The following is a 26,774-nucleotide window of genomic DNA, read 5'->3' as shown; positions in this document are numbered from 1 at the left end:
AGCAGTTGTTTTTTCATTCAGGGAATGGCATAATGTTGAGCGGACAACAGCAGATCTTTATTTAAGGCACAGCTCCTTCAGCAACAAACAGCATAGCAAAAACCCGCCTTCTGTCAGCAGGGACTGGGAGAATAGTTGGAATGCAAAAAAAGGTAAGATGACAATTTTATTGAACTGAGTTAAGTCAGTGGTGAAATATGCAAGCCTCTGAGTTACACAGAACAACAGATCAAGTGAAATGAAGGCATTCTGTAGTTTGATATTTATTTTCCTTTCTCACCACCACCACCACCTTTGGAGAGGCAGCTGGAATCTTTTTTGCCAAGCCTGTTAAGATAGGGTTGCCATACGTCAGGAATTTCCTGAACACAGCAATCGGAAACAGTTTCCAGGCAGAAATCGATGAAATATCCGGGGAAATCCAGATGTCTGGTAATCCATGTTGGAAGTCTCAATTATGGCAGATTTCCTTAGAAATAGCTCAAAAAGAGATTTTGACCAAAACAGCTCACAAAAGCTCTGGATTTTCACTTTTTGAAATATGGCCGCCCTAGTTAAGAGCATAAGAGCCCTGCAGGATTATACCCAGAGGCCTATCTAGTCCGGCATCCTATTCTCAAACTGGACCTTAGACAAGCCCCTGACTTCTCAGACAGGGCTGCCAGGCCTGTCTGTTGCCTCTGCTCAGAGACCAGCAACTTTTGGCCCCTCCTCTCCTTGAACTCTTTCCATTCTGGTTGGTTATTGCAAGAACGCTGTAACGAAGGTCTAGGGCTTGTCGACACTTTGCTGTGCCTAGAAAGCACGGGTCTAAGCAGTTTCCCACCTGGCTCACTCCTTTCCACTCTTTTGTGACAGATCAGAACAAACGACAATCCAGGGAAAACCCAAATTCCCGTTTGTTCCGATTGAGCTCTAAAGAGCAATTTTCCCCAAGGGAAAGCAGGAGGACCAGAGGAAGTGTGGGCAAGTCCCTTGTTGTTGTGTTTGCTGTTTCTCTCTCTCCTCCTGCCCAACCTCTTTTCTTATGGTGATCACATGTCCATCTTGCCGTAAGACAGTCCTCTATTGAATCAGTCCTCTCTCTGAAGGACCACCTGGTCCAAATTGGGGTTATAGATTTTTTTTAAAAAGTCTACAAAGTTAGAAGAGGGGCTTTGAAGTTGTCCATCAAGAGCAGCAGACTGAGTAGGTGTATGCAGTCAACTGGTCACAGTCTTCCCCACAATAGTGAGATGCATAGTGTTTCTATTCAAATTATTACAATTCTTTCTAAACTTGCCATCTGTACATATAAATTTCCAAGCTCCGCACCCGGGCTTTCTTTAAATAAGAAACAAAACACAGACATTGAGGAAATAGGGTTTATTCAATTAAAAAACACACCACTTGCCATTCAGTGTATCACATACTCAAGTGTGTAGCAACTCGCAGGGATTAGGGGAAGAGATACTTTTACATACAAGAGATACTTTTACATTTCATTAGCAGGGTCAGCATGGAAGACCTTGAAAATTGACTCCGTGTTCTTCTACATGTCTACTCAGAAGTTAGCCCAGTTGATTTCAATGGGACTTATTCCTAGGTAAGTAGGTATAGGGTTGCAGCTTAATTAAATGGAACTTAGTCTGAGTAGACATGCATGAGATTGCATTAATGGAGCTTCTCTGTCTTTTCAGAACCAATGTACTGATTCCACTGAAAAGTCTCTCCCCCAGGGCTGCATTTTTATTTTATTTTTTGATGATTTGGTCAATCAATTAAAACCCTTTTGATCAGCTAAAGGGTGCCTGCAATTCTTTGGCCAGATTTTTTAAAAATAAAATGCTTAAGTTATTTTTAATACAGTATTACAAACTACAAAATAACACAACCAGCTGGTGCCATCTTAGAAAAAGCATAGTGTGTTGTCTCGCAAGCAGGAGAAAATGCCTCTGCTAAGATGGGGACTGTTACAGTACATACATGCGTTATCTAAAAATAAAGTATGTTTATAGCCTCAGAACTCTTGTTTTTATCCATATCCAGGTATATAGTTTACTCATCTGTTAACCAATTGAGTAAAATACATATGGATAATCAGCTAAAATGTCTTAAGTGACAGCTTTAACTATTATTCCTCAGTGTTCAGTGTTGCTTGCTTTCCAAACCTCTCATCCACCTAAGGCAGATATGAACACTTACCTTTGCCTCATATAGCCCCAAGTTACCTGATGGCCATTCTTGGGGATTCAGTAGTGTAGGCATGCCAGAGAATTGGTGCTCCAGCATCCCTAATATAGCAACCTTCCCTGAGCACTGTGACATCATATGATATGATGACATCATTAGGACACATGTGAATGGCAAGGATGTGGGCAGGACCTGCAGGATCAAGACCATGCAAGGTAAGTCTTGCAAGGAACATCACACACCCCATTCCTGGTTTACCAGAAACGGGCAAATCTGTGGATTAATATCTGAATATATCCACAATTTTCTGCATCAAATGGTTGCAGAAAAAGAATTGCTGCTTGAAAATGTGAGTTCTCTCTGAAGGCACATGCAGATGGGCACCAAGATGCTGATCCACCCCACCCACATATTTCCCCCCCAGCCATTTTGCAACTTTCTTAGAACAAGGCTAGGTTTGGGCTAGATTGACCCCAGCCCCTGCTCAGTCTAAGAATAATCAGTTAATCAGTTCTAACAGGAATTCCTCCCTACAGGGGCTGTCAGATTTTGACCTAGTGATGTCATCCATTGTTTCGCAACTCCCTTCCCTCTCCCATCTGTTGCCAGATGGAACTGGGATCCTGTTTGGTACAGCAGGCAAGGAAGGTGAGTGGGAGGGTGGACCAGGGATGAATTCTACCAGGAGCAAATCCTGCTAGCCTTTCTATCTCAAGTTATTAAAACAGCAAGTAGTACTGATTCTAAGCAGGAACTGGCAACCCTATCTTCTACCCACCTTCTGAACAGCCTCGCCCAACATTTTTTCACAGCTATTACTAACCACAAGGCAACCTTTCTCTATTATGACATTAGATGGAGGATAATATCTCAGCGGATTTTTAACAAAGGCAACCATCGCTTATCTCTGTTGTATATAATCTTTATTCTACTAAGCCCAAAATTACAATGATTCGTGCTGAAGATTAAAAAAAGAAGCCTCAATTGACAGCCCAAGCTACACATTACAGTGACAGACCTTCTGACACCATTGATATATTATGCAACGGTATGATTTAAAGAACCAGTAGTCAGGGGGTGCTGAACTTCCCACCCACTATCTATCTGACCATACCTTTTGCAAAAAAGGATCATTAGAGTTTGGCATCAGGGCCTAGCTGGAGGAGGAAAGGACTCTGGTGGACAGACCACTGGGCAGTAAGAGTGTGTGGCATGAGATGATTCAGCATTTCATGCCTACATGCCCATTTGGTCTTATAAACTTCACTTCCAACCTTCAACTTTACATGACTTCTTCTCTATAGCGCTTTTGGTGAATGCTGAAGGTACACCTCGGCTTTTCACATCTGAGATGTGTGCATAGGAGCTAACTCCTAAGTGCCAAGGTCCCTCCCCCCCCCCCAATAAAATATTTGAAGGAATTGCTCCCCCCCCCAAAAAAAGTTGATGGTCATTGTCATTCAAATTACGTGCGTGCTACAACTTGTGATCATGATTGATACAGGGAGATGCTTATCTACCCCAAACAATATTTTATTCAAGTAGGCAACCCTGAATGCATGTGTTTTCTGGGCCTACACTATTCCTGCACTTATAACCTGTTTTAACTGTTTTTAATTTTTAATTTGAAACTGCTGTAACCCACCCTGAGACCTGCTGGTGAAGGGCAGGCAATAATAATAATAATAATAATAATAATAATAATAATAATAATAATAGCAATAGCAATAGTAATATTATGAACGAGAGAGTTTCTTTTAAAGATGTGGGTCTTCTGTCATGGTGTGTAACTTGAGCCTTATATAGTGAGTATATTTTTTTCAAGCTGGTGCCAAACTAATTTTCTGCCATGAAAGGAGAATATTCTTCTGCTAGATTGATCACACACCCAAAACATGCTGCTTTATTTCTCTTCGTGACAGGGATGAAGAACCTGTGGCCCTCCAGATGTTGTTCGACTTTTGCCCCCTTTGGCCCTCGCCAGTGGTGGGAGTTGTGGTCCAGCCACATCTGGAGGGTCACACACAGGGCTCCCCATCCTTGCTGAAAGGGAACATTGCCTCCCATGCTCACTATTAGCCCTGGAAGCCATGCTCCTTGTATTTGCTGGCCATGTCGTTGCGGAACAGCTCCAAGGCCTTCCTCATTGCCGCTTGCGAATCGGCCCCAAAGTCTGCAGAATGTTTTTCAGCAATGACGCCAACAATTATTTCGCAAATGAACTGTGTGGAAAGAATGGGAGGGAAAGAGAAATGTAAAGCTGGCAGCTTTCAAAGAAAGTACGTCTGAAATATCAAAGCAGGGAAGGTTATTTTCTACATTTGGGTGGGCTTTTTGGATCTACTTTGGCTTTTTATGAGAACCCCAAGATCTACCAAACAAAACCAAGTACAAAAGGAATGGGAAAGTTCCCTGTCTGAAACTCTGGAGAGCACATGGACCAACATTCTCACTCAGTAGAAATCAACTTCCTATAACACAATGTTTGTATATACAGAGAGAGCAGAAAAGAACCTCCCATCTCTCTCCTGCTTTTATCCTGGTCAATCAAGAGCATTATTCCACTACCCCCCATACAGACATACACGGCTGCCTACCTCAAGATACTTGACCGGGATTTTGTGTGTGTTGGCGTGGGTCTGTGCCAGGGGTGCAAGTTCTGCCTCGTGGTTCCCTTTCTGCTTTAGGATTTTGCCCAAGGCTGTGAGGACAGTCGTTCCATGCTTCTTGAGCTCTTCTGAACTCTTCATGTCATCCACCGTCTTCAGGTTTTTGAACTTATCAAAGCGCTCCTGGGTCTCCGGGTGCTTCTGAAACATCCTGAAACCATTGAATTGAATAGCCCAGTCAATGTGGAGTACTGGTAAATGGGTGGCGGTGATTAAACTGGCTATCCATCAAAGATGTCACCTGTAAGAGAACCCATAGCTACCTGTGTCATTTATGTTCCCTGATATCAGAGTAACTGGGAAATTATGACAGTGTGAAAGTAAGCCCTTCATAGGAAAATGGGAGTTTCAATCTTCAGAATGTCATTCGAATAACATTGTTGGGAATCTTCTGCAATTTAATGAGGCCACATTCCAAGCTTTGTTGGAAGAGAAATGCCCAGTTTCTGCTCCAAAGCCCTTTAAAAAAACCCTGAAATCATCTCCCTGTTTAAACAACTATTCATATGCCTTTGAAGACAGCCTAAAAATTGAAGCTAGTGAGGAATGCAGCCACATAGCCATATTAATGGGCACTTCTGCACGATGGCATGCAACACCAGTTTTGCAGGATCTACCTATATGTTACCAGGCAGGCCCAACTCAAGGTCCTTAACAAGCTGGAACTTACATATTTCTTGCAGTGCTTCTCCCCATATCAACAAGCCAAACCCTGAGAACAAATGGGCAGGGGATGCATACAATCCCACTGATGACTGTAGGTGTAGGCCATCACACAGGGACCCAGAGCAGGGCCTTTTTCCTAGTTGCACCACAGCTAGGGAACCCTCTGTCTAGAAAACTTGACACAATTGGGATTTTGCCCTATAGCAAATATGCTCTTGTTCGCCCAGGCTTTCAGAGGCCATGTTTGCCTTGTCCGTTTGGTCTTCTTCTTCTTTGGCGGTCACTCATAGCCCAGTAAGAATGTCTTATTCCTCTGCTGATTATAATTGTTTTATTGTTGTGGTTTTAAACGGCATTTTAGGATTTGTACTTCTGGTGTTCAGATTAGGCACACAGGAACATTGGAAGCTGCATCATATCGCATCAGGTCCTTGGCCCATCTAATTCAATATCGTCTACCCTGACTGGCAGCAGCTCTCCAAGGTTTCAGACATGAGGTTCTCTCAGCTACCTGGAGATGCCAGGGATTGAACCTGGGACCTTCTGCATTCAAGCCAGAATGTCATCTAGATGGACTTTTCGCCTAATCCAGCAGGGCTCTTCTTAAGCTTTTATGTCAATATTGCCTCCAGTGCCAATGGAACCAGGATCTTTCCTTTAACCCCAAGTTTTTGTCACTCGCCCTTCTTAGCTCCATTTCATTACAGGTATTCCAATCATCTAAAGCATCTTTGCTAATAATAGTGAAACTTCATCCTCAGGAAATTACTTACAGCTACTTTGTTGGATCCATAGCTTCCTCCTGTTTTGCTTGCACAAAGCTTGCACAATGGTTAGACTATCCCCAGTTTTTATTGAACATTCATTCTGATTTTTCTATACTAACGTGTCTGTGGCGTGTTTTCAATTTTTTCTGTTATTCATTCATCCCACATTTTCCAATGCATTTCCTAACCACAAAAAAAATGTGTTTTCTTTCATTTTTAAAGTGGATATGTTTGTGCTAGGGCCACACAGTCCATTAACTGCAAACATACATAAATATGCAATATGCACTAGAATCCCTCCTGCAAAAGAGTAACTGTCTGGAGGCATCCCATATATCTGGACAATTTTCTGTGCCCTTTTCCAAGAACCTCAGTTGGTTTGACATTCAGGAAGTAATAATGCAACTATGGCTCTAATCCTCTTTTATTATGTGTTAATGATTCAGTCAGTAATGTCAATTACAAAAGCAACCTATATCTTATAGCAGTCGAGATCTATTTTAAAAGCTGATAAAAAAAATCGAGGCTGATAGGAATTAAAGCATTCAGTTTTATCTGCAGAGTTGTCTTTCTCTCTGTTCCACCCACATACTATCAGAAACTGCCACGTTCCTAAGCTGATTCTTAAAAATGCCACTATGCTAACTTCGCAAGAAAGCTGCTTCTCAGATTTCGGTCACCGGTTTCTGCTTACCTGATGATAACTTCTTGCCCATGAGCAGGGAGGTCTGGTTCCACTTTCCCCCAGATGTCTACGACCTTCTGCCATTCCTGATCACTGAGCCCCATAATGTCGCCGCTCAGGAAACAATGGAAAGTGAGCAGTTCAGCTAAATAGATACAAGCAGCCTGTGTGTCCTTCCTCAAATGAATTGCAAGCAGAGAGATCTGTGGGCTTAAGAAGCTGACCTACAGATTGGCACCTGTCATTTGACAGCTCAGGTCTAGGTCACTCTGGTCAATCCCTCCCTCCCTCCCTCTCTCTTTTGAGTCAGGTGCTATTGTGGCAAGGCCAGAAGATGAAATAATTGCTGTGTCTGCTACTGGGCTGGCATAGATCCCATGCCCAACAGAAAGGGCATCGCCAAGGTTTACTGCCAAGAATTTGTAACTCAGTTTCCATCCTGAGAACACAGGAGATGCCACAATTTTGAGTCGCATATTTGAGGGCCAAACAACAGATTGCATAGCAGCACTCGGTAGTGTGCATTTAAATGGTTCCCTCCCATCCCACCGTGCCTTTTCCCATACCTAAATCAGACCCTAAGTTGCTACTAGTGTTATTGTGGCGTGTGGAGCATACAGATACTTCACACTCACAAACACACACAGAAGGGGCTAATAGCAACATTTGATGAGGAAAATTGTGCATGAATAAATGGGTAAATACCCACTACGTCAGAGCCTTTGCTCGGAGAAAAGCTAGTGATTTGCAGCTACTTTTAATTAAAAGTAAAAACTTCAATCACTGGTCCCCTGCCCTCAGAACTACAGTTTCAAGAGTGCCAAGATTGCCCATGTTCTTCAACAGGCACCCACTTGTCCTTGAGTGCTCTCTCAACAAGGGCTGATAGAGCGAGAGTGCCCATCCTGTGTATTTTTGCCAACTGTGCGTCATTGGCCACATTCACATCATACATTTAAAGCACTATGATGCCATTTTAAACAGTCGTGGCTTCCCCCAAAGAATTCTGGGAGCTGTGATTTGTTAAGGCTGCTGAGAATTGTTAGGAGACCCCGATTCCCCTCACAGAGCTACAAATACCAGGAGCGGTTTAACAATCAGTCCCTTTTTCCAGGGAGCTCTGGGGCCTGTAGCTATGTGAGAGGACATGGGGAAACTCTCAGCGCCCATAACAAACTACAGCTCCCAGAATCCTTTGGGGGAAGGCCATGACTGTTTAAAGTGGTATCGTAGTATTTTAAATGTATGGTGTGAATGTGGAAAACTGTCAGAGGTGTAAGACAACGGAAGATCAACCTTGTGTACTTGTTGGCCTAGATCTGCATTCCTGCTCCTGAACCAACACCACAGTTGGCCTCTTGTTTTCTCAGAGGCCAGTTGCTCAGGTGCCGCTGTCATGATTAGCAAGCCTCAGTAGCATGTTCTGCAGTGACTGAGCAACTGCAAAACATTTCCTCTTCCTTAGAAAGGGGTGGGGACACCAGTATTAAATATATTTAAATCAGGCATAGGCAAACTCGGCCCTTCAGTTGTTTTGGGACTACAACTCCCATCATCCCTAGCTAACAAGACCAGTGGTCAGGGATGATGGGAACTGTAGTCTCAAAACATTGTAGAACTGTAGAGTTGGAAGGGGCTGACCCCTGCAACGCAGGAATCACAGCTAAAGAATCCCTGATCCAATGATTGAAAATGTAATGAATCTATTAGATTGTTCTTGCTATGAAAATCAGATTCAGGATGTAAAACTGAACTGCAGAAAGGATTTTAACTGCTGCGTATATCATATGTGAATATAGAAACTGAAAACCGTAATTCTCTTATTTGTTTGTCCATGTAACTTAGTTATCTGAAAAAGTTTGTATTTAAAGGACGCATGGGAAGAAATGTCCCATTAGCCAGGTGGAAATCCTGGATAGGACAGCTTTGTAGCGCTACATTGAATACATGCCTAGAGAAAACCTGCATATTAACAAGAGTACTGAAGTAACTTATGGTGGCTGGGAAGGGCAGGTCCTGTGGGTACATTCAGAAATTAATGGCAGATGGCTGCATGGCAGAGGAGATATGATCATACTAAGAACGTGAGACGAGCTCTGCTTGATCACAGCAAAGGGTCTCTAGTTCTATTTATGGTGGCCAACCAGGTGCCCATGGGAAGTCCACAAGCAGGACATGAGGGCAATAGCCCTGAGGGGGACATAAGCTCCAATAAAACAGACACACACCCTGATCATTGGCCACACTGCTTGGGGCTGAGTTGGAGGCCAACAACATGCAGAAGAATCATATTATGTTGGACCCAACACAGGGTCCTTGATAACATTTGGTGACCCATGTGGGGCGGGGGATAACCAAACATCAGGGTCAGGATGGTGGCAAGGAAGTTACGTTTTCTTTGGATTTTTGTTCCAGATTTGGCCTGATCTAGATCTACTTTAGATCTACTGATCTAGATCTAGATTACCCGTGAAATTGCAGTAGAAATTATTAGATCGGGGATAAGAAACACATGCTCTCCATAAATTGTTGGACTCCAACCACCATCAACTCTAGCTCAGGCTTCCTCAACCTCCGCCCTCCAGATGTTTATGGCCTACAACTCCCATGATTCCTAGCTAGCAGGACCAGTGGTCAGGGATGCTGGGAACTGTCTCAAAACATCTGGAGGGCCAAGGTTGAGGATGCCTGCTCTAGCCCATGATCTATGGTCAGGGGCAATGGGAACTGGAGTCTGGAGGGCCACACGTTCCCTGTTGCTACTTTAGAGGTACCCTAAAAACAGCCTTGAAGCTGAATATCCACAGGCTATTGTCTTATTGCTGCTAATCCCAGTCTTGCATCTGTTGTACATGATCTACTGCCATCTGGTGGCCGTAAGGGAGAATTGCAGCAAGTGCAGACTCATTTTCGTTCAATGCAAAATTCAGCCTAAAATAATTTATGACGCCAGTGAGCTATGCAAAAAGAATGTTTATGGCTGCACCCTGTGGTGTGAGGAAAGGCTGCAGAGCTAGCATAAGACACTGGAAGCAATACAGTCGTTCTATATCCACCTCTATGAACCAGGACGATCTAAAGTGCAGAGTAACTATCCAGATTGATGGAAAGTCAGCGAGGGAAGGTAGCAGGTGGGCTAATTAACATCTGATTAACAAGATGTGAATTGCTATTAGCGTTAACATTAATTATCCCTGAGCAAATGTGTACATGTCAAATGAGACTGAGTAGCACAGACCTTTGAGGCAGATTTGTATGCAATAGAAGCTTAAGTGTGAAAAGCCCTCTAATATTTCTACCTGGGAGGAATAGCAGGAAAATGGTAGCTATTTTTAGTAGTCCATTATGGCCAGCATAAATTCTTCTAACCATACTGCATCTAGGTAATCTGTTGAGGAACCACAATCCTTCTCGCTTTCTATTTCTACCACCACCACCCCTCTCATCGCTCTCTCTCTCCCCTCCCTCTCTACCCCCCACCCATTGACATTTTCTCTCCCTCCCACCCCACAATCTGATGCCAATCATTCAGGGTTAAAATGCTCCCCATCCAGTACCTTTGCACACACCTCCTTCCTCCCACAAGCCCAGACCAACTCTCCAGGTCTTTTGTGTTAGAATTCCTGCTCCGTGATTGCAGTCATGAGATTTTTGTCTATCACATGACGGTGTATATTTTGACTCCACAAAGTGGGAAGTGACAGAGACAGGATGTTTGTGTTACTGTGTTCCGTGAAGTGGGACTATTGTCCTTTGTTCTTTCTCTTTGCTGTCTGATGCTAGAGAGAGACAGAGCCATGTTGCAGTGCTCCGTGTGTGTGTGTGTGTTTACAGTGGTACCTCAGGTTACATACGCTTCAGGTTACAGACGCTTCAGATTACAGACTCCACTAACCCAGAAATAGTACCTTGGGTTAAGAACTTTGCCTCAGGATGAGAACAGAAATCGTGCTCCGGTGGCAGGGCGGCAGCAGGAGGCCCCATTAGCTAAAGTGGTGCTTCAGGTTAAGAACAGTTTCAGGTTAAGAACGGATCTCTGGAATGAGTTAAATACTTAACCCGAGGTACCACTGTATATGTAAATAAAGTAGATTAGCCAAAATGCTGAGTTGCTGAGGTCTGTCATGCGAACTGCAAAGACACTGCGGATCCCTAAGTGTGCCGGTGTCTGTTGGCGTCGATCGCTATGATGTTCGGGCAGAAGAAAGCTTTTGAAGCTCTCAAATGATTGACCAGGAGGGAGGGAACATGCCAGTCGGACGTGTGTCTCTGCCAGGGTCCTACTCAAGTGTAGGACAAGCTCCTGACATTTTGATCCTTCCACATGTTCTTTGTCAGAACATGAGAAGAGCCTGTTGGATCAGGCCAGTGGCCCATCTGGTCCAGCATCCTGGTCTCACAGTAGCCAACCAGATGCCTGTGTGAAGCCATCAAGCAGGACCCAATCACAAGAGCCCACTTCCCCCTCCTGTGGTTCCCAGCAACTGCTACTAAGAAGCATTCGTGCCTCTTTTATATCCCTTTCATTTCTCTTGCGTTGGTTGGGGAGGGGAGAGAGAAGCACGCGCACACACAAACCTGAGCACCGCTTGGTCTCTCCAGCTTAAAAACACAGCAAGCTACTGGAGGAGGCACAGATTGCTCTGCCCTCCCCTTGGCAGCTCCCCTGCTGGCTGCAAAGGAAGAAATGCCCCTCACATTGCAACCAGCATGGAAACACAGCGGGGCTGCCAGAGCAAAGGCTGATTTCTCGGTCCCTCCTTTTTGCAGCTCACTCTGCTTCTCGGCTGGCCTGAGATGAAGAGAATCCACACACACACACCCAGGACTTCCCCCTGCAGCCAGAGGGGGCACAGAGCCACGTTATAATAATAATAATAATAATAATAATAATAATAATAATAATAATAATAATATATTATTTATACCCTACCCATCTGGCTGGGTTTCCCCAGCCACTCTGGGTGGCTTCCAACAAAATATTAAAATACAGTAATGCATCAAACATTAAAAGCTTCCCTAAACAGGGCTGCCTTCAGATGTGTTCTAAAAGTCTGGTAGTTGTTGTTCTCTTTGACATCTGATGGGAGGGCGTTCCACAGGGCGGGTGCTACTGCCGAGAAGGCCCTCTGCCTGGTTCCCTGTAACCTCACTTCTCGCAGTGAGGGAACCGCCAGAAGGCCCTCAGCGCTGGACCTCAGTGTCCGGGCAGAATGATGGGGGTGAAGACGCTCCTTCAGATATACGTTTCATGATTGTGGCATCAGTTGGCCTTCTTCTAAGGCAGGACTGGACAACCTGCTTCTGGTCTGATTTTATGCAACCTTCAGACTTGTTTTATACAGCGCGAGGGGGACATGGAAGCCTAGAGGGGTGGGAGAAGGGAAGTGGGGGAATTGGGAAGGGATGCAAAATGTATGGCGGAATGGAATGAGGAGGGTAGAATAGCCATCTGAAATTGATCATTTCATGCCTCTGGTAAAAGATATCCCTCCCCTAGCAAGGGGGAGGGGGAGGAAAGGTGTGACAGAGAGGCTGAGAAGGGGTGTCAGGAAGAAGGGGGGGAGAAGAGGGACCATGCCCACTTGTGGTTCTAAGACCTGCCACCCACTGACCTTGGTCCTGTCCACTTCCAGCATTCAGCCCTTGATAGATGCTGGAGGAAAGCAAATACATTTCCTTCTCCTGAACTTCTAGTTAATGCATGTGTTAGTTTAAACAAGCGAGGGCACTGTTTGTGTAGTAATCTTTTTAATATATATATATTTAATTAGTTTTCCAATATACCCTCAATAATGGCCAAATTATCATTCCCAAATTATTCAAGTATCAAAATGCCAATCAACTTCCAATTAATACATTTTAGTTAAAGTGGCTCCCCGCATGGTGGTTCAGGTGCATTTCTGATCTTATATCACTCCATTCCATAATCTTAATTAATGTCAGTTACATTTCAGTTATAATAATAATTCCTTAGTCAACAGCTACAAAACTAATGATTTCCATTCGTGATGTTACAATATATATATTTCTAAAGCTTCAAGTGAGGAACTGAAACTATTATCTTTATTCTGCCCTACGTGTGAAAACTGTTATGTCCATGGAGATTCCTTCTGTCCATATACAGTGTTGTCTCTTTCACTTCCCAGTTGTTGTGTTCTCCCATCATGGCTTGAGGCAGAACTGAATCTCCAAGTTTCGCAGAGGTCTTATCTCTCCGTCCCTTGCTTCAATGTCTCAGAACAGGCAATAGTCTGCTAGAAACCATTCTGTTTCACTAATAAAACATGTCACAGATCTTCGCATTTTTCCCTCAGCCTAGGAAAAGGTGCACAGTTTTCAAATGCACTTACATTTTAATACTCCTTTCCAACTCCCAGAATCTCTGCAGCATTCTTATCACAGCCCCCTAATTCTTTTACTTCCAGCAAGAGATTTATGTCCCAATTAAACCTTATATTAGATTATATTCCGTCAACAGCACACAAAAATCTTGGTCTCTTTTTCCTTGTCTGTTGTTTTTAAATGGAGCTGAGGGGAATTACTCTGTCTTTCCAACATAGTCATACTTGAGCTTCCCCTCCCCCTCCTTTCTTCATTTCAGATCACACACAGTTTCCATTTTTGCTTGTTAATATCAATATTACTCTAATGTCCCTTCCTCGCTTGTAAATATCTTATATTCTGGAGGGAGTTGCCGAATCGTAAATATATAAAAGAAGCTTAGAATAAACAAACCGTGGGCTTCCCTCTCCCCAAACAACTCTCGTGCCAAAGAAAATCTTATCTCAATTCAAACCTTTTATCCATGTAGCTGGTATATTCTGCAGTATGTTGTTACAACCCTTTTCCATCATGCACTGGTACTTTAAAGCCAATTAAAGATCCAATTAAATGAAGAACCTCTGCTTCTAAATGGTGGCGTAGGAGGAAGTTTTGCCAGAGGAAGTGCTTTTGCACTCAGCACCTCCCTGCCTCCCACATTCCATTCCATGCTGGAGCAAGAGCCAGGTACCGAGACAAACTGTGAGTGAAGCCCATTCCCCCCATCCCTGGGGGGAATTTGCAAGGATGATTTACCCTCTGACATCCTTGTTTTTCGTTTGCTGATGATCCCCCGCTGTTGTGGGCGCTGCCTCCATTAAGGCAGGCAGGACCGGAAGCCTTGGTGTGTAGAAATCTAGCCAGCACATATATGTAAGTTAACTATGCTTAAGTTAACTTCACCTCTAAAAAGTTGAGCCATTTTGTTTGCTGTTCTCTCCAGACTAGATTCGTGCTATTTTCTCTCTCCGCTCATCCTGTAAATAGTTCCTGCATGAATAAAGCCTTTGAACTCCATAAACCATAAGTGATTGTTCCAATCCAATTCACCCAAGCTGCAAGGTCTATCAATAGATTACTACCAGTACCCCAATGCAATGCAGTCCTTGACAGTAAAACAGGTGTGTACCCCACCCCCACCATATCCTAAAGTCAATGTTTATTTCCCCTTGGCTTGGCCATTCATGCCCCAGACCTTTACAGTGCCATATTCTAGCTTGAGTGGGGCTACAGATAAGCACAGCTGAAACCACTTCAGCTTTTGCCTCCATACATTCACAACACTTTCTACTGGACCCCCTTTCATTTCTAGACATTTCACTCACTAAGAGGCCTGCAGGATCTCTCCCAAGTATCTGGGGGAAAACAGTGTGGCTGGATGCATGCTGCATACAGCCTATGCACTTGTCTGATCAGCCAGAATACGTTTCGGAACAAAGAGGTGTATTATATAAGCAGCTTATTGCATTTCTCATCGTTCCCACTCACATATGGAAATTACTCACAGAGTCATGACATACACATTTACTGTACTGTAATTACAAGTCTGGCAATTTGCTCTGTAAGAAAAATTAGCACACCAGTGATAATTTGGCCGAAGTGGATTCTTTTCATTCTGTATATGTCATCATTTTTTCTCCTTTTTTCTTTTGAATGGGGCTCTCCCACGCACACATGCGCAATCGCCCTCCCTTGCACACGTCATCTTGGGATTATCTTCTTGACTCTTGCTGTGGTTTTTGTGTTCAAGGTTTAAACAGAAACATTCATAAGGAGATTATTTCTCCCTGCAGGTTGCTTAAACGAGCAAGTTTGTCTCCGTGGGAATCCTTCCATCCTGCAACCTAGCATGTTGTGCTAAATCAGAGGTAGCCAACGTGGAACCCTCTTCTGCCTGTTTCAGGACTACAAGTCCCACAAAGCCCAGTTCATTGGCAATGTTGGCTGGGGCTGATAGGAATGGGGTTCAATAATCACATTGGCTACCCTTGCGCTAAATGCACAGCATTCAACTATGTCTGTTTCCTTGCCTCTTTAACTATAGTTGCAGGACCCCCACAGATATAAAATGCACAAGGAAGTCTGAACCCTTTGCTCCCCAGGTGTGATCTTTATAACATTGTGTCGTCACCCCTCCCGGTGTTGCATTTAGCTTTGTCGAGGAGAGTCCCCATTGGTGTTAACTGAAGTGTATTTTTCCAAGCCTCATTGCTGCTCCGGGAGCCTGTCTTTATCATCTTGGAAGGGGGAGGTTCTTAACCCTCCTCACCCTTGGGTTGCAATCCCAGTAAAAACCACCCTCATTGGAGCATACATGACTGCCCTTTCCATATTATCCTACAACATCTCGTGAGATGGATTGGGCAGAGGGTGGGTGTCTGTCCCAAGATCGTCAGTGAACTTCATGGATGAAGAGGGGATTTTAATCCGGGTCTCCATAGTTCTCGAATGACACTCTAACCACTACACCACACTGCCTCTATTTGCTGGTAGTCACAAGAACTGCTATATGTGCAGGCTATATGGTAGCTACCTCCCCCTTTTACTGCAGGATTGTTATTTAGGGATGGGGGAGAAATTTAATTCCATTCACATTTCAAGGTGAACTTGCCTGATTTTAAACTTACCTGATTTGCACTTTCGGAAATACTATGTGAACTGAAAACCCTTTCAAATATTTGCACTCAGGCGAATTTTGCAATGCAGTTCTCTAGCCAAGTAACGTGTACAACAATGCATATAACTATTGAAGATAACATACAAATGTCCATTATACCAAGGAAATTGTTTTGTGTAATGTGCATATATTAGGGAAAATCACATACAACAATGTGTGTACTAGGATAAATTCACACTCAATGTTGTTGAACTTTCATAAGGCTATTTTAAAAACAAATAAATAATAAGCTGGTGTGAAAATGTGGAGAACCAAACTCAAGATTCAAAGAATGACAGATTCGACCCTACAGGTATTGAAGAGGCTGTTACTGGCAGCCTAGTTGTATTTTTCAAACCTACTGTGTCTTCCTATGCCTGAGAGGCCTCTGATGACACTCAGTTGTCTGCTGTTTGTGCAAACTGCAAATGTCAATATTCTCATCTACTTATTAACCAGGAACACACCTCCTCCACCTACTGCTAGACTGCTCTGCGCATCAGTTTAGCAGAAGTCACCCAGGCAGATCAAAAAGGTAAGCCCAAGAGGGTTGTCTGGGTCCCGTTCTGTTGATCTTGCCAACCTAACAGCCAGCAGTCAGATTTGGTGTTGCCTTGACAGGAGGGTTTTCCATGGGGAGAAAAGCTACAGAGGACAGGGGTCTACACAGAAGTAAGTCCATTGCTCAGCTGGAGAAGTGCATTGCAGCATTTGGATAAGGGCCAATTTCAGATAGCTGTGCTTTGGCTTGCATACTGTTTCAGAAAATGTGAATAGCTTTATGGAAACTGGATCAAATTTCTGCTCCATCCCTAGTCTTAAGCCTTTCATCTAGTTCCTCCATAACCTTAGGATTTATTCGTCTTAGGGTGCCTATGCACAACCATCACAGTTAAAATTTATTCCCCCACCCCCACCCCGTTTTTCTGCTATCCCTCCACTGTTGGAGACAGTGTACCTCTGAATAGCAGCTGCTGGGAGCCACAAGGTGGCGAGAGAGTGCTCTTGTGCTCAGGTCCTTACCACAAGCATCCTGTTGGCCACTGTGAGACCAGGATGTTGGACTAGATGGGCACCTGGCCTGATCCAGCAGGACTTCTCTTGTATTCCTACGCCTCAGAGACACAGCCTGAGTGTGAGGAATCTCTAGGTTCAGATGTGTGCAAAGAATGTAGAGACCAGGCTGAAACTGAATTCAGTAATTCAATTACAGTGGTACCTCGGGTTACCGATGCTTCAGGTTACAGACGCTTAAGGTTACGGACTCCGCTAACCCAGAAATAGTACCTCGGGTTAAGAACTTTGCTTCAGGATGAGAACAGAAATCGTGCTCCAGTGGCACAGCAGCAGTGGGAGGCCCCGTTAGCTAAAGTGGTGCTTCAGGTTAAGAACAGTTTCAGGTTAAGAACGGACCTCCAGAACAAATTAAGTTCTTAACCCGAGGTACCACGGTACATTTAAAAATGGTTGGAACTGTAACGATGACAATTCTGCTATTGCTGAGATTTCGACATGATCTGCCTTCGTTGTCATTTTCTGCGCTCTTTTTTTCCTTTCCCAGGCTTGAAATATACCAAAGCCGAGAGGTTTTCACCACAAGATTCCTATAAGAATGGCCTCTGAAGGATGTCGGATTTATGAAGGTAGGTCTCTTGGGGGGGGGGAGTTTTAGCTCAGGGGCGGTAGAGCAGATACTTTGCGTTCAGAAGGGCTCAAATTCAATCCGTGTCATTTTCTTAAAAGGGTCAAGTGATGGCAAAGAGCTCTCTCTGCTGTCAGTCAGAGCAGGTAATACTCGGCTGGACAGGCAAATAGACTGACATGGTGTATAGAAGCTTCCTAGGTTTGTCTTTCTGCTGGGGTTCTGATTATTTTCTTTGCCTAGACTGGGAGGGTATGAATGTTCACAACCTTCTGGGGCCAGAGAGATTGAGTCGCCCCACCCTGTCACACTGATCCTGTTTGACTCATGTCAAAGGCAGCAGGGTTTCACAAACATTCCTCTCATGCAAACAAGCCATTTGTGCAGAGAGCATGAGGAAGTGTCAGTTATTAGTAGTACAAGTGGGCACTGCAATGAAATGTTGCAGTGTGGTGTTCTTCTGATCAGAAGTGCAGCTGCAGAATGAAGGGGCCTGTCAGTTTTGATTCCCTCATTTTCTCCATTTTCCAGTCTCCTCATTTCAGCAGAAATATGTGATTCTTTTCTTTTTAAAAAAATATATTCATGAAATTTCACCAGCATTTTATTGTGAATTTCTCCTAATAAACATATTTTGTATGCAGTTGTGACTAATGTACACATTATGTTTTTACATCTGTGGGAGTGCCTGGTTCAACCCAGTCAGATGGGCAAGGTACAGATATAAGGATGATTATTATTACAAGCAATTTCCCCCAATGTAAATAATTTTGTGTGTGTGTGTGATTTTCACTAATACATTAACTTCCATGCAGACTTTCTCCCAATATATGCATGTCTGTAAGCACTGTTTGGCTGGAGAACAGCTTCGCAAAATTCAGAGAAAAACAAATTTTGTAGGATGGCTGTGTTTTGATTCCCATATTGCTTCTGGAAGAGTGAATTAGGTAGGTTTGCCTTTAAATGCAAACTGAATCAAAGTTATCCCCCATCTCTAATTGCAGCTGGCTAGTCCTACCCTCTCTCAGGAAAAGGCCTTGCTGTTCTCCCACACCTTTCAGTTAGATTCTATTGGGAGCTTTAGTCTTTGCACCAAACTTGCTGTGCTTCATGTGGACTTGGAACGGTTTCAGCCACTATGTTTTCTGCTGGTTTTTTTGTGTGCTTTTTTGCAGAGCCTTTTGTTCTGTGATTTATTTTTAATTATTTTTATCGTATAGTTCCTCCTAGACTTTGTAAGTTGCAATGTGGTTGTGATGACCCTCTGCATAACGAGGGCTTTGGCTATTCTCTTTTGTCCTCATTTAGAAGATGCTGAGTGCGACAACCACACCATGGGAAGTGTAGAGATTTGGCCGGACAGACTAGAGTATGAAGAGCTGCAAAGTCTCCTTGATGAAGGTGAAGACTGCAAGGAGAACGTGGCCGAACTTGAGAGGTAACCCATCAATAGCACATATGCTTGCCACTCTCAGCATTGTTTGGTGTGTTAATCATCGTCCATGATTGCAAAAGCATTTAACAGGGGTGTTTCTCCTTGAAAAAGCATTTAGCAGATTTAACTACACAAGCAGATAACACCACATGGCTACTCCCAGTCATAAAGTGAAAAGAAACTGTTAACGTCATTAGGCAGCAAACAATCAGAGTAATAAAAACGTCTACTTTACAGACCTCGTCAGCAGCTACTCTGGGTAGGGAGACACTTAGAAAATAGCATGAAATGGAGGCAAACATCTCCACCCTTTGCTGTGTGTCCTATTTCACAGTCATCCATCAGAATGGCTGTCAGATGGCAGTCCTCTGTCTGACAAAGATGCAAGTTCCTTATTCGTTGTTGTGTATATTGCTCCTGTGCTGGAGTCTCTTGGCAACTGTTATACTGCCATATGATCTGGTACATTCGTGTACATGACTAGGGCAGGGATGGGAAACCTGGAGCCCTCCAGACTCCATCAGAATACAGCACTTGTCATCCTTAACTGTTGGTCATGCTGGTTGATGGGAGCTGGAGCTGAACCACTGGAGGGCCCCACGTTCCTCATCCATGGTGCAATGAATTCGAAATGTGAGCAGCAAGGGGAAATGACTACAGCAGGGGCAGGACAAGGATGCTAGATAAACTGCTAACATGCAGACATTGGCAGTACATCCTAGAAGAATTCAGTGAAGGGCGGATTGGCAGGTTTGGCTCAGAGGCTCAATCCAGATGAAATTGAGGGTCTTATCTGAAGTTGCATGCTCAGCCTTGGTCATTATTGGGCTTTGGTCTATATGGGATGTTTTTGTGCATGTGACTCCTTTTGTTGTGGAATCCTGGCCTACTTCATTCATTCAGTTAATTCGCCACTTCTTTCAGTTTGGTCCAAATTAACTCAAAAGGAAACTCAACAAAAAGCTGCCCAGCTGAGCTTTGGAGAGTGGCGTTTAATTCTTCGTGGTATCCAGGGCCTAGCAAGCTACTTTGGGGTTCATGTTCTTTACCTTCTGATGGCTTCCTCCCATTTGGGTCTTGAACCACTTTCCTATCCCCACTTTAGAGAGGATTACAGGATTAATTTCAGCTCAATTAATCTCTTAAGAACTAAGTGCTTACACAAATACGTGCAGAGCAAGGAGGTGGAATAACTCAGAAGAAGCGTGGCATTTTAATTTTTTTTTAAAAAAAGTTACAACAATCCTTATTTTGATTTTACACTATTTCAGGAAGACTGGAAGCATCAAAATGCCTGCTTGGGGGGGGGGGACTGCCTATTCTGCAGCATAGCAAAGCATTTCTTCATGTATTCCACGAATGTCGTCAGCTAAGTGACTTTGACATTCCTTTGAACTGATAGCGGCAGTTTGCTGATGATAACTATTCTACCAGGCATATAACTCCCTGCTAATATCCCATAATGCACTCTGTTTACTCTTGGAAGCGCCCTGGGACATCCAAACTTAGCTGTATATTTTGATAAGTGTGATCCACCTGCGCAATCTCTCCCAGTAATAAAACAAGTTGGGAGAGGGGACAGATTGTCTTAGCAGTCTTTGTAGAAAGGGGCAGTTGACTAGGGTAATACTGGTGTCTAAAAGAGGCATAACAACAGCAATTACTGCTATTTTTAAGCATCTTATGTGAAGATATCTTTACAAATGTACTGCCTACAATGACTGTGTGGGGGAGGAAATAAAATATACATTAATTGTTGCAATTAAGTAATTTTAAACTTTGATCTTATGTGGGGGGACCTTTAGACAACAGTGGCTTCTACCTGCATTGGAAGAAGAGTGGACTTGATTACCTTTCAAAGTTCCTTCCAACTCTATGATGCTACTATGAAATGTGGAAGCCATCCCTCCTGCATGTGAGAGCCCCCTGGAGCCTAAGCTGTTGAGTGGGGCTTTAGAGGTCTGCCCCAAAGTCCTGCCCTAACAGCAACACTGGGGACATCCAAAGCTCTTAGTGCTGCCACAGCAGCAAAATCGTCTTGCGCTAGAGTCCAGTTAACATGGCCACCCCATCTGAATGATTCAAAATGAGCCACATGTGCCAGCATTCGATCTCTTCCAGAATACATATTGGAAAGCTAGTGTGGTGTAGTGGTTAGATTGTGGCACAAGGACTGGAGAGATCCAGAATTAGGTGCTCGCTTAGCCACAAAACTCCTGAACAACCTCGAGCCAGGCTTAATCTCTCAGGTCACCATACTTTACAGTAGGGGTCGGCAAACTTTTTCAGCAGGAAGCCGGTCCACCATCCCTGAGAACTTGTGGGGAGCTGGACTATATTTTGGGGGGGGGGGAATGAACAAATTCCTATGCACACTATGCACACCAGGCAGGCCCCACAAATAACCCACAGATGCATTATAAAGGGGCACATTCCATGAAAGAGCACCAGGCAGCCCAGACAGTATTGTAGATGATAAAAAATTTAAATTAACAAAATTTCTTACCTGCACTGATGATCGTCATTGTTTGGATGGGCGGTCCTCACCTGGGTTTGGTGCTGCATTGTGGCCTGCTGGGTCTCCTGCTGCCAGCACCAATTCCACGCTTCGGGGGTGGGATGGGGGCCCTCCTGCCAGCAGCGGAGGCCTGATCACCACCGCACCAGCGGTGGAGTGAACTCCAGACTGCGGCAAGGTCTCCAGAGGCCTTCGTGAAATCCAGAGCCCTCCCGCCGGCAGCGGAGACCAGATTGCTGCCATGCAGCCGGGGGGGGGGCCTCTGGACTGCCCACAAGAGCACCAGGGCAGCAGTGGCAGTGGCGGAGGGATGAGCGGCATGAAAGGGCTGGCTGGCTCCAGAGAGGTGCTGCTCAAAATGGCAGCCAGCCAGCCCTGCGCAGCCCCCTTTCTCCTCTACGCAGGGTGGGGAGAAGCTGGGAGGAGGGAGGAGGCGCCGCGGTGTGTGAGAGGGAGGGTGGAAAGGTGTCAGGAGGGAAATGGTGGTGCTGAAAAAAAATTAAAGAACAGAATCCCCACACCGATCCATGGACCATCTTTGGACTGGATCCTGAGGACAATTTCTGGCCCGTGGACCATATTTTGCTAATGCCTGCTTTACAGGGTTGTAATGAGAATGCACCGTGTACAAGAGACTAAGATGGCCTGCTGGATCAGGCCAAGGGACCATCTACACTCTCCCCCCTGGAGTTCCCAACAACTGCTATTCAGAAGCCTACTGCCATGTACATGTCACCTTGGCCACCTTGTGAGAAAAGCAGAACACATGGCAGTAGAGTAAGTAACAATAAATATTTACCCATAAGGAAAATGTCACGCAGACACACGAGAGAAGACGAGAAAATTGGACATTTTGATTCCCCTGCAAAGAGCCACCAAATAGCCCCATTGAAGACACCGAGAATGTTCTGTGGTTCAGGGGAAACCCAGTAAAGATGGGGAAATTGGAACTGCTCTGCTTGGAGGGAAGAGCTTAATGGATGCCCTGCCCTCCTTTTAAGAGGAAAGATACACTGAAATATTTTGTTGCAGGTCCCACCTAGAATAGGGACGCGGGTGGTGCTGTGGGTTAAACCACTGAGCCTAGGACTTGCCGATCAGAAGGTCGCAGTTCGAATCCCCGCGACGGGTTGAGCTCCCGTTGCTTGGTCCCTGCTCCTGCCAACCTAGCAGTTCAAAAGCACGTCAAAGTGCAAGTAGATAAATAGGTACCGCTCTGGCAGGAAGGTAAAGGGCGTTTCCGTGCGCTGCTCTGGTTTGCCAGAAGCGGCTTAGTCATGCTGGCCACATGACCCGGAAGCTGTACGCCGGCTCCCTCGGCCAAGAAAGCGAGATGAGTGCCGCAACCCCAGAGTAGGTCATGAGTGGACATCATGGTCAGGGGTCCCTTTACCTTTGCCCACCTAGAATACTTCTAAATTCACATAGTAGAACACAGATTCCTTCCTTCCTTCCTTCCTTCCTTCCTTCCTTCCTTCCTTCCTTCCTTCCTCTCTCTCTCTCTCTCCACACACACACACACACACACCACCTACCCTCACCAATGTTTCCTCAGATGCATCCATGTTTTCCAAACAAGTTTGTGTGCCACTTAGGGCAGACTATTGCTTTAGAAAATATATAAAAGTCTATATTGTATAATATTCCCACATATGGGAGAAAACCCCATTTTTTTGTAGGACTGCCCTGAAAGAGCATTTCCCAGAAAAGAAATGGTCGAGTAGTTTTTAGAGTTCTCCATGTTTCCATGAGGTCATTACATTCCTATCCTTCTTGCAAGGAAAGCTTTGCTATGGAGACACCAGGCTTTTTGTGGAAAAACAAAAACAAAAAACAGCAGGTGCTTGCAATATGCATTTTTATGATTGCAGCTGTTCTCCAGAGTAATGAACGCTTACCTTACTAAAGAAGTTAAACACACTGCCTTTCTTGTATAATCTCAACCACATTTGCAAAGTTCCAGCAAACACGCCTTGGTGGGTGAGGGGGGGAAATTATGACCCTAGACTTCAGTTTTGCCTTCAGTAAATCAACAAAGCCTCACCAATCTGTGTGGGGATGTTCATAAATTATTATGGAGTGAACATCTCTCTTTTCAAAAGAGCGGCAGCTGGAAAAAGAACCATCAATTGTTCCTGAGGCTTTAAAAGAGAGAAAAGCTTAATTCTACAAGCAATTACCCTTCACTTGATGAAGCACATGTGTAATTTATACTTGGATACTCATAGAAAGCGAACATCAGAAATGACATTTATTTAGCTATTTATCTGTAACTACTTTTCTATGGCAAAGCAGTAGCAGAGCTTGATATTTTTCATTGGCCTCAGATTTGCGACTCTGACATTCCTTTTATTTGACAGTGGTCATCATCCTACTCATGCAAGCAGCATGGGGCATCCACACTCAGCTGTGTATTTTGATAGGGCTTGCCTGGCTCTATAATCAATTCAAAAAACAAAAATGATGCAATGAGGTGTGGTGTTGTCCACCTGATCTGGAGCTCTTGCAAAACAAACCCACTTCCCCCCAATATCAGACTTCTGTGATGTGGAAAGTGATTGGAAAAGGCACTGGAAAGTGTGGGATAACCCTTGATTTGATGCCTAATGTATTGTCCCTACAAACAAATCCGAACAAATGCTCATTAAATGGGCAGCAGCATCTAATCTTATCAGGCCGTCCAGAAGTGACTTCAGACAGACTTGTGCAAAAGCAGCCCTCCTAAAAATCAAAAGGTGTGTGTTTAAAATGTGTTACTTTAATTTTTGACAGAATGGAAGAAGATGTGCCTTGGGAAGAAAGAGACAGTGAATATTTTGCCCGATTTCTGAATGAATTCCCTACCCAGAGAGAAGAGATTGAAAAGTGTATCAGATGCCTTTGGGAAATGGCCGATGACATTGACCAGACCCATAAGAAGTGTACTATTGCCAGCATTGCTGCCAACTCCACCAGTGCCTCCTCTGGCCTCTTGACCATCTTGGGACTCACCTTGGCCCCCATCACAGCAGGTGGGAGCTTGATCTTGACAGCCACTGGGATCGGTTTAGGGGCAGTGGCAACAGCGACTGGCCTTTCTGCCACCTTATATGAGAGCGTGAATAATTCACAGGAAAGGAAAAAAGCTCAAGAATTGGTGAATGAATGTGAGAAAAGTCTAAGAAAGGCAATGCATCCTGGTTTCTGCTTTGGATCGCCCCCAAATAGCGGGGCTGTGGGGGAAAACATGAAACAACTCGTCTCCAATGTTGCCGGTCAAGTTCCTGACCTGTATAAGGCTGTGAAGGGATTCAGGATGAATGTAAAGGCATTGAAGCAAGTCCGAGCCAATCCTGGCTTGAAGGATTTAGCAAAGCGAGTCACTGCTGCTGGTAGCAGATCCCGGGGTACAATCCGAGGGGCCAAGCATGCCAGAAAGGTCTTTGCGGGAACCACCCTTGCCATGAGCAAAGGGGCCAGGCTGCTGAGTGCTGCATCAGCTGGGGTGTTTCTCCTCTTTGATGCCTATGGCATTGTTCAGGATGCTAAACATTTGACTGAGGGAGCCAAGGCAGAAACAGCTGCAGAGATAAGAAAGAAAGCTAGCAAACTGGAAGAAGAACTTCGTCATATTGACAGGCTCTATGAGGAAATGAAAGGCCTTGTGTGCGAATCAGAGTGAGCAAAGAAACAGATGGCATGTGCGTAAACTACGCAATTCTCTATTAGTCTGTATTTGGTCGTGGTAAATATGTGGAATCGTTTCTGATTTGCAGCTATCTACTTCACATTTCTTCAAGAAACTCTGGCCCAATACAGATGCCCATTTCCCCATGTGTCAACATTTTCTACCATAGATCTGCAAGGTTGCCTGAATTAATGAAAGCATGTTTTGTGGGTGATTGTGTGTTTACCCTGCTGTCGATTCTAGTTTGGGGGCCTTATGAGGCGGTAAGTCTTGCCCACATTAACCACTCGGTAAGCTGGCCATCTATATTAGTAACTCATGGCTGGTAACATTGACAGCCTCTCCAGGTGCTGTTTTTATTGTGCATTCATGATGATTTGTGCTCATGATGGTATTGGGAGAGTTATACATGATCCCACTGTTTGTGCCTGCAAAAATTGGGGGCGAACATACTGCTTCATTTCCAATTGGTGCATGTCCCATACTGCTGCAATCCTGCAACTTATCATACCACAAATATTCCAGGGTTTGTTCTGCTTTTGCTACATTGTGACACAAGATTCCACACCACCCCCTGATGGCAATATTGCAGTAACACTGGGGAGGCATCACAACTAATAAAATGGAATGATGGATGGATGGACCCACCAATACATACACATACCAACCAATAATGCATTATTATTGCATCAATGGCATATTGCAGAATATACCCTTAAAAAGAAGAAGTGTGAAGTGCATTGAGTAAGGAAGGTGTTCCTACTGAACAAGTTTCCCATGGCTGGGGCTGTCTCAAGGAACAGCTTGTCTTTCCAGCTTTAAACTTCAGATTTATTTTCCAAGTGTTGTTTACATATTTTGAAAGAGTTTTGAAAGAGTTTGAGAGTTATTATTTAATAATCATGTATGTTTGGGTGTGATTTGATAGGAGCATCTTTTTCATAAATAAATGAAACCCATTCATTATTGGAGAATAAGAAAACTGGCTGTTTATTGATGCCTTTCCCCATGTTCCATTTAAGACTGGAATCTGGTTTGTAATCTGCATCTCAGATTAACCTCAGGACCTCTCTGGATAAATTGATATGAAAGCAGTCGAGTTCCCAGTAAACACACTAGCACAGACTTCAAGACTAAGGAAATGGCGTGTCTTCAGTTATATCCAGACCTGGCTACTGCAGCATTAAGGAGGCTATTTTATAACTTCCCTGCGCTGTCATTTTGGCAGGAGGCAATTCCAGAGAAAGCACTTACACCCCAGTTATTAAACTTGCCTGGGGCCATCTTTGTTGTCTGTCCCAGGCAAAAGTTTGCCCCATTTACCCAAGTTGTGAGGGGTTAGAAGTTAGTTCTGCTAGTTAAGTATTGTGTTTGTTTTTCTACTCTAGGTGTTTCCATTGTTTGATTTGATTTCTGCAGTTTTTATTGCTACTGGGTTAGGGCTTCCCTGGCTTTTTATAGCTGTAATTGTTTTACTGCTGTAACATCATCCTGTAACACCGCTTTTATGGATTGTGGTTGCTGCTAGAAAGACAGGGTATAAAATCTTTTCCGTTAGTTAACAAATTGGCCT

The 26,774-nt window shown here is 44.2% G+C and overlaps 2 protein-coding genes across 5 annotated transcripts; one reads left to right on the top strand and one right to left on the bottom strand.

The window, feature by feature from the left end:
- Positions 1–25,415, top strand: LOC309379307 (apolipoprotein L3-like). Of its 4 annotated transcripts, none has more exons than XM_081928404.1 (4): positions 3–152; positions 17,501–17,582; positions 18,893–19,019; positions 24,307–25,415. In XM_081928404.1, exons 2-4 carry the CDS (start codon positions 17,552–17,554, stop codon positions 25,193–25,195), a joined length of 1,047 nt encoding a protein of 348 aa, XP_081784530.1. In that variant the 5' UTR covers positions 3–152; positions 17,501–17,551; the 3' UTR covers positions 25,196–25,415. The 4 variants fall into 4 exon arrangements, with proteins under 4 accessions (XP_081784531.1, XP_081784530.1, XP_081784528.1 ...); XM_081928402.1 differs by having other exon boundaries at positions 6–152; positions 18,890–19,019; XM_081928403.1 differs by lacking the exon at positions 3–152 and adding an exon at positions 16,401–16,474 and having other exon boundaries at positions 18,890–19,019.
- On the bottom strand, positions 1,351–7,192 carry MB (myoglobin). The gene is made up of 3 exons (XM_081929238.1): positions 6,969–7,192; positions 4,770–4,992; positions 1,351–4,394 (listed from the first exon to the last, which is right to left on the bottom strand). The coding sequence occupies exons 1-3, from the start codon at positions 7,061–7,063 to the stop codon at positions 4,248–4,250; spliced, it is 465 nt and encodes a 154-aa protein (XP_081785364.1). The 5' UTR covers positions 7,064–7,192; the 3' UTR covers positions 1,351–4,247.
- Positions 25,416–26,774: the final 1,359 nt, after the last annotated feature.

Source organism: Podarcis melisellensis (genome assembly GCF_964234715.1).
Source record: "Podarcis melisellensis genome assembly, chromosome: 10".
Taxonomy (NCBI): Eukaryota; Metazoa; Chordata; class Lepidosauria; order Squamata; family Lacertidae; genus Podarcis; species Podarcis melisellensis.
Note: the sequence above shows the minus strand (reverse complement) of the source record. Positions and strands in the feature narration are given on the sequence as shown.

Excerpts from the sequence above, each read along its gene's own strand:
- MB (XM_081929238.1), bottom strand. The coding sequence starts at position 7,063 with ATGGGGCTCAGTGATCAGGAATGGCAGAAGGTCGTAGACATCTGGGGG. Across the intron at positions 4,993-6,968 it reads GGGCAAGAAGTTATCATCAG|GATGTTTCAGAAGCACCCGG; the intron begins GTAAGCAGAAAC and ends CAATGGTTTCAG. Across the intron at positions 4,395-4,769 it reads TCCCGGTCAAGTATCTTGAG|TTCATTTGCGAAATAATTGT; the intron begins GTAGGCAGCCGT and ends CTTTCCACACAG.
- LOC309379307 (XM_081928402.1), top strand. The coding sequence starts at position 17,552 with ATGGCCTCTGAAGGATGTCGGATTTATGAAG. Across the intron at positions 17,583-18,889 it reads AGGATGTCGGATTTATGAAG|AAGATGCTGAGTGCGACAAC; the intron begins GTAGGTCTCTTG and ends GTCCTCATTTAG. Across the intron at positions 19,020-24,306 it reads AACGTGGCCGAACTTGAGAG|AATGGAAGAAGATGTGCCTT; the intron begins GTAACCCATCAA and ends AATTTTTGACAG.